Source organism: Sesamum indicum, linkage group LG3, assembly GCF_026168435.1.
Source record: "Sesamum indicum cultivar Baizhima isolate 11 linkage group LG3, ASM2616843v1, whole genome shotgun sequence".
In the NCBI taxonomy this organism is placed as follows: domain Eukaryota; kingdom Viridiplantae; phylum Streptophyta; class Magnoliopsida; order Lamiales; family Pedaliaceae; genus Sesamum; species Sesamum indicum.
The window spans coordinates 31,416,985-31,425,000 of NC_142659.1; the positions used below are offsets into that span (position 1 = coordinate 31,416,985).

At 39.1% G+C, this 8,016-nt stretch overlaps 1 protein-coding gene across 1 annotated transcript; it reads right to left on the reverse strand.

The window, feature by feature from the left end:
• Positions 1-232: 232 nt before the first annotated feature.
• Positions 233-2,206, reverse strand: LOC105159571 (pfkB-like carbohydrate kinase family protein). The gene is made up of 5 exons (XM_088878265.1): positions 2,030-2,206; positions 1,252-1,662; positions 778-912; positions 480-596; positions 233-370 (listed from the first exon to the last, which is right to left on the reverse strand). Exons 1-5 carry the CDS (start codon positions 2,204-2,206, stop codon positions 233-235), a joined length of 978 nt encoding a protein of 325 aa, XP_088734391.1.
• Between the last annotated feature and the right edge of the window lie 5,810 nt (positions 2,207-8,016).

Below are 8,016 nucleotides of genomic sequence, written 5' to 3' on the forward strand. Positions count from 1 at the left end.
TTTATATCAATTATTATTATTATTACTTTTATAATTATTTTTGAAGAGTGAACTCAAGCGTGAGCCATATATATGTATATTGTATTTATATATCAAAAGTTGGGATATGGGTTGCACACTTCTAATTAAGAAAAAGGCTTGACCAAATCCATAAATAAACTAAGTTGAATGAAAGACCTTGTTCTTGAAAATCCAAATAGTGGGAGAGAGACTAGTCTATTAAAAAGAATCGCTACTTGGCCTTCGCTTGAGCAATGAGAGCTTGTGCGTCGGATACGGTAGGCAGTGCTGGAATAGCTCCTTTCCGAGTGGTAGAAATTGCCCCACATGCATTTGCAAACGTTAAAGCTTCTTTCAACTTTGCCTCATCCTGCAAAAATGTCCAGTTTTGAGAGATTGTACTAATAGCGGATACTTAGAGTTTATGAATATGTTAAAAATTTTAAGAAAATACTAAAACATGCAACTAAAACGTTCACCTGCATAATTGATGGGTTTTTGGCAATGGACACCAAGAGTGCCCCAACAAAGGCATCGCCTGCCCCTGTTGTGTCAATTGTCTTCACAGAGAACCCATCAACTTTTCCTTTAAAGCTCTGTTATCATGTACACATATACTAGATGCACTTAATGATACGATAACCATATATTAAACTAGCATATTGCGATGATGGTAATTGATTGACCGATCAAATTAAGTGTATATGTATTATATACATGTATGACATTATGAAACACTCAAAAAGTAAAAGTAAAATTCAATATATGCATGCATGCCTTGGTAAAATATCTGCAGCCCTTCCCTCCATCAGTAATAACAAGAAGCTTGAGCTGATCATGCCACAGGGACATCACGGCATCTTCCTTTTGAGGATCTTTCTGTGTGAGGAATTCAACCTCATCATCGCTAACCTGTGAATCATACAGGCAAGATCCAATATTGGTCCTGAGAATACATAATTATTTGTTAAAAGTTTAAACAATTAGGTAAAATAATATCATTTAACATAATATCTTAATATGCCTCTGTCATGATGATGGGGTTTGAGTCTAAAACCTCATTTTTGGCCTAACTTTAATAACAAGTTAACCGACCACTTCATCTAAACATTAAATTGTTAGAAGTGAATTATTTAATATAATAACATTTATCTCAACCTAGTATTTTTAATTGCTTTTAAGATTGTGTTAGAATTATGTGTATGTGTATAATTTGCTGGCAATTAAATTGAAATGCGTCCAGTACGTGACCTTGATGAAATCTGCTTTGTTCCAAATGCTCTTGATTCCATCCCTAGCGGCTTGTGCGGAAGGCCAGAGAGGCAAGCGAACGTTGGGATCATAAGAGAGCAAAGCGCCAGCTTCCTTGGCATCTTTCATGGCAGCCATGTGAGCGGACCTGCATGGCTCAGATATGAGGCTTATGGATCCATAGTGAAAGATGCTGGCCTGCTTTATCATTTTGATGTCCAGCTCTGATTCCTTCAGCAACATGTCTGCGCTAGGGTTCCTATAAAACATGAACTCCCTGTCTCCGTTGTGCTTTAATGTCACGAATGCAAGCGCTGTTCTAGCTTGCTGATCGAAACGCACTCCCTCGCTATTAACTCCATTTTTCTTCAAGATGTCTACCAGCATCCGCCCAAACTCGTCTTCCCCGACCTGCATGGGTTGTTGACCAATCAAAAAATTCTTTTCTTCAAGAGTAATCTTTATCAAGTCGATAGGTTAAGCAAACAGATATCGACACTTGCAGCAAATCTCTTTTAGTTTTGATTGTTGCTGAAACTATGTGAAACTGCATATGATGAATATATAGTGAAAAGAAGTAACAATTAATCATTTTGATCTGACTTGAAACTAGGCGGCTATGATTCATGTGTTTAATTTTAGGCGACGCATATAAAAATTACATAATCTATTTTATTTAATTTATAAAGATTTTGTGTATATATTAAATGGAATTAGAAATACAATAACTAAAATTTAAAATGAAAAAAAAAATAGAAAGAAAATAAATGTTTTGGACCTTCCCGATAAAAGCAGAACTACCGCTAAGTTTGGTAATAGCACAAGCCACGTTGGCGGGTGCGCCGCCTGGGGCTTTAAGAAATCCATGAGATTCAGCCAATGACACTCCGGCGGTATCAGGCACAAAATCGATCAGCATCTCGCCAAAGCACACTATCAATGATTTGGTTGTCATCTCTCTGTGTAAAGAACGGAGATGATAACAGAGGAAAACCTATACAATATCCTATGCTATATAAATGTAATGCTTGCTCGAGTATATATAGTTAGGGTCCGCTGGTCCATGGAAGAGTCGGTGTTTAGATAGAATGGTCAATGGTCAAACAGATCCAATCCCATTTTTCACTCAATGTACTTCGGATACACGGAGATTCAGTTGAAACAACCATCTTAGGTAAAAGCACTTATTATTTTTTTTATTTTCTAATGAAAGTAATAGAAAACTCCAAAAGTATAATTACCCATCCTTGCATCTCCATGAGTATATAAAAAAATGGTGCGAGATGAAGAGAAAAATAAAATTTATGGAAAGAAACAATCATGGTGTGAGGAGATGAGAAAGGAACAAATCAAAAGAAGTATGATTTATTAAAATTATGGAAGTTTGTGAGGAAAAAAAATACGAAGAAGTAAGATGAGCGAAAAAATTATCATTATGTGATTATTAAAAGCTAGTGAAAATTACTCTTCCGACCAATTTTTTCATTTGAAGGAAAGAAATAAATGGCAAAATATCACTTTTGGTCCCACTAGATAGGGCCCTTCTCACTTTTGGTTCCACGCTTTATGTGTTTAACACCTTTAGTCCCAAAACCCCATTTTTTTAACAGTAATAGTCATGTTCCGTTAATAACTAACGAAAACGGCATGTGACTTGTTAGTCAACTAGCAGTTAGCGAAGAAAACATACTACTATGCTTGTGTTCAGTTTTTGGAGGGAAATAAAAGTGCCAAAAACATATTTTTTTGCTATTTATATATCTAAATAACCCACAAACACCACACAATATTTTTATCTTTTTCTCATAGGCCAAAAGATGTCACAAACATCTCAAAATTCTTCAAATATTGAATGATATTGTCATAAAGTTGCTCATTTGAAGACTTCGTGGACAAGTGACAATCATTGAATTTAAGTATATTTTCTGTTTTTTTTGCAATTGATTGCTTTTGTGCAATTTTAGTTTCTGTTTTTATACTTTCAGGATTTATGCTTACACATTTAAACATAACATAAACTGCAATTACTTGCAAAAAAGGCATATCCATTAGTCATTTTACACATAATTGACCATTACTAAAAGATCATCTAGTTTTTATAAGAACATCAGATAATGCATAATAACCTAATTGTTCAAACTACCAACATACATAACAACAACAAAAAAATCCAACCATTACAGAAATCAAAATTTAATTTCTTCGACGCAATTTTTGAATTTCTTCTTCTTGCAAATTCAATCGGCGCAACAAGTTGGGAATTATTATAGTAGCTCTTACGCATATTGGTGGATAAAACCACATAAAAAATCCACATCCACCTCTACCTCTCCTTGAAGAACAAGTATAAAACCTTCTACCTGGCTTGTCACTTGTCCACGAGGTATTCAAATGAGCAGCTTTGTGACAATAGCATTCAATATTTGAAAAATTTTAAGATATTTTTGTGACATCTTTTGGCATATGAAAAAAAGATAAAAATATTGTGTGGTGTTTGTGGGTTATTTATATATATAAGCAAAAAAATGTGTTTTTGACGCCTTTATTTCCCTCCAAAAACTAAACACAAGCATAGTAGTCTGTTTTCTTCGCCAGTTGCCAGCTGACTAACGGCACGTGAGTCACGTGCCGTTTCCGTTAGTTGTTAAAGGAGCAGGACCATTACTGTTAAAAAATAGGGTTTTGGGGTTAAAGGTGTTAAACACGTAAAATGTGGGACTAAAAGTGAGAAAGACCCTATCTAGTGGGACTAAACATGATATTTTGCCGAAATAAATTAAAGGATAATTTAAATATTCAAAAATTAGTATAATAAAAGAATTTTCTCTCATATAAGTATAGATTATCAACAAGCATTTGTAAAATAATTTTATATCATGAGAGTAGAACACATTTCATTACCTTGAACTATGTATTAATAAAACTATCGGATAAAATACAATTTATTTCCTTGTGATTATTGAAATAGTTAAAAAACAACCCTTAAAAAAGAAGTAGCTAAAAATTCCACAGTTTGCAAAATAGAGAATAAAACTCCCTGACCTGAAAGGTTGATAACATGCGCTATTTTTAGTATTTTTTATATTTTAATTATAAATACTTCTCTACCCTCGTTTAGAAATCTGTAGATCTAAATACTAAATAGATGAATGATTTGGATTTCATCATCAATATCTATATACAGTTCATATTTATTTGATATAAAAATAATTTAATACATAATACAAAATACATAATTTTCTAAAGAACTTGTATACCTATTTATTTATATATAAGAATACATAATATTATATGTAAGACATAAATGCATTTTTTTGTTCCATAATTTAGGTTATTTGGCATTTTCGTCCATTAACTTTCTAGGATAGTATGTTAGCCATGCATCTTTTTATTTTTTGAGATTTCAATCCTATTTTTTTTCATTGGTATTCACCATTCTCGTAGAAAAAATACATGTTATGGACTTTTTAAAATTTGGAACATTATTCCTATTGCTCATATTTATTAGCATTTTTTGTTCTCTAACTTTCTAAGGTGGCATTTTCGTCATGCAAATTCCAGTAATTTTTCTCGCTGAGTTCACCCTTCTCGCAAAAGGATTAAAATTGCAAAAATTAAAAAGATATAGGACCAAAATGCTATCCTAAAAAGTTAAAAGATGAAAACACCAAATGACCTAATACATGACAAAAATGCATTTAACCGTATACTTAACATATTACTATTACTAATAGCTATAATGTCAAGGTTGGTTGCTACAATACCAATTACGGTCCAACGCTTCCCGTATATTTTTCCAACCGCATACATATGAAACAACGGTGTTTCGAGGTGCGATGGTGTAAAATGAGGTCATTTTGGTTCCTTGTAGTGGTGCCCGGTTTGGTATGAAGAGGAGTAAAAAATAGTGGAATTTTACTAAAAAAACAAGACTTTCTAGTTTATTTATTATTTTTCCCTCGTTCAATTTTTTTTTATTCTAGCAACGTTGGTTTAGGGTTTAGGGTTTGGGGTTTGGGGTTTGGGGTTTTGGGGTTTTGGGTTTGGGGTTTGGGGTTTGGGGTTTAGGGTTTGGGGTTTAGGGTTTAGGGTTTAGGGACCATTGTGACGGGTTTCACGAGACACATCCGATGGTGGTGCGCGTGTAGCTTCACTCGCCGGCGGAAATTTCCGGCGGCGGCGCGGCGGTGACGCCGCGGTGGAGGATGAGATGGGCTGTCTGTTGGAGGTGGTGGTGAGGCTGAACAAGTGGTGGTTTGGTGGTGGTTGGTGGTGGAAGAATTAGTGTGTTAAATCTCACACACTTGTAGTGAGATGTTGAGAGAATTTGACAAAGTGTGGTTTGGTTTAGGGTTTAGGATTTAGGGTTTAGGGTTTAGGGTTTAGGGGTTAGGGGTTTAGGGTTTAGGGTTTAGGGTTTGGGGTTTGGGGGTTAGGGGTTTGGGATTTGGGGTTAGGGGTTTGGGGTTTGGGGTTTGGGGTTGGGGTTTGGGGTTTGGGGTTTGGGGGTTAGGGGGTTAGGGGGTAGGGGTTCGGAGTTCGGGGGTCGGGGTTTCGGGGTTTCGGGGTTTCGGGGTTTCGGGGTTCGGGGTTCGGGGTTAGGGGTTAGGGGTTGGGGGGTTGGGGTGTTGGGGTTTAGGGTATAGGGTTTTAGGGTTTGGGGTTTAGGGTTTGGGGTTTGGGGTTTGGGGTTTGGGGTTTGGGGTTTGGGGTTTGGGGTTTGGGGTTTGGGGTTTGGGGTTCAGGGTTCGGGGTTCAGGGTTCAGGGTTCAGGGTTGAGGGTTTAGGGTTCAGGGTTTAGGGTTTAGGGTTTAGGGTTTAGGGTTTGGCGTTTAGGGTTTGGGGTTTGGGGTTTAGGGTTTGGGGTTTAGGGTTTGGGGTTTGGGGTTTGGGGTTTGGGGTTTGGGGTTTGGGGTTTGGGGTTTAGGGTTTAGGGTTTAGGGTTTAGGGTTTAGGGTTTGGGGTTTGGGGTTTGGGGTTTGGGGTTTGGGGTTTGGGGGTTAGGGGGTTAGGGGGTAGGGGTTCGGAGTTCGGGGGTCGGGGTTTCGGGGTTTCGGGGTTTCGGGGTTTCGGGGTTCGGGGTTCGGGGTTAGGGGTTGGGGGGTTGGGGTGTTGGGGTGTTGGGGTTTAGGGTATAGGGTTTTAGGGTTTAGGGTTTGGGGTTTGGGGTTTGGGGTTTGGGGTTTGGGGTTTGGGGGTTTGGGGTTTGGGGTTTGGGGTTTGGGGTTCGGGGTTCGGGGTTCGGGGTTCGGGGTTCCGGGTTCGGGGTTCGGGGTTCGGGGTTCGGGGTTCGGGGTTCGGGGTTTGGGGTTTGGGGTTTGGGGTTCGGGGTTCGGGGTTTGGGGTTTGGGGTTTGGGTTTTTTTTTTTTTTTTTTTAAACACCCGAAGGTGGGGGAAGCTTTTCGGGGTCCCCATCCCTTTTTCATGGAAAATAAAGCAAAGTCAGCATTACAATATAAAATCAACAAAAACATAAAAGTAGGAGTACTACTCCTTTACATAATTATAGGACATCAACCATTTTGCTTCTTCAACTTTTCCTTGATTCGGTCTGTCTTTATTCTTGGACCGCAGGAAGTACTCCTCTGTTTCATCACTCGAAGTTTTAACTCTGTATTCTTGACCAAGTACTCCGGCAATCTCTCTACGATGAAATCATTTCTAGGCAGTTTGTCCGGGGATGCCAACTCCAATAATAACTGCTCAACCGAGTCTGCAGGGTTGCAATTGGTAAAGCAAGGTGGATCGCAGATCTTCAATGGCGTGGCATCGATAACCAGAGTCTCCCCCTTATCTGAATTCTCTTGTAAAAGCATGGTAGCATTTCCCACCTGTATCCAATTTCCTTCAGCCATTCTATTTTCCGAATTCTCATCACCCATTTTTCCTCCCTCACATGTGGTGTTAGCAATATCAACAGAAACAATATTTTCATCCACGCTAGCCATAGAATCAGTTTTGTGTTCAGTTTGGTACCTGGGGTCCTTTGCAGGCTGGTCCATCATCTTTGAGCTCTCACCAGTTTCCTTTGCCACTGCTTTGCCTCGCCCGACCTCTTCAGCAACCTTCTTTCCAGCACGATTGCTCGGCTTCCGGGGGGGTGGTTTAGGAGCATCGCCTTTCGAATAGCAGTCTAAGTCTTGATGCCCAACATGTTTGCACAAAGAGCAGTAGTGCGGGATATCCTCGTACTCAATACGTTGCACAATAGTTGTCCCACAAATCTGGATTTGAAAGTTTTCAAGGCGCGGTTTGAGAAGATCCAATTCAATGCATGCCCTTGCCTTGGAGAGTTTGGACTGATTGAGTGTCGCATCGTCAATTTGCAGAGGAGTTCCAATCATGCTCGCCACCGTGAATAGAACTTCCTTGCGGAACAGATGTGCTGGTAGCTCCGGAAAACTAACCCACACCGGTACAATTGATGACTCCTTAGACGGTGTAAAAGTAGGAGTCCACTTGAAGACGCGCATTGGGTACCCCTGAATATACCAAATACGCCGCAGCCACATACGAGAAAAATCCGCTTCACAGGATAGGGAAATTAAGACATGTCTGGTGTTGAGCATACTAACCGTGAATTTGTTTTTGATGCCCGTTCCAGCGATTAGTTTGTGCAGGATGCTGTATGAGGGTGCTCCATGTGAAAATTTGCCCACGAGTGCAAATTTGAATGGAGCTGCAAGGACTTCGGTCTCAGCATCTGTGAATAGCAATGTTGGACCTTTGTCGCCTGTCAAAACTGTACCGATACCGGGCGATGG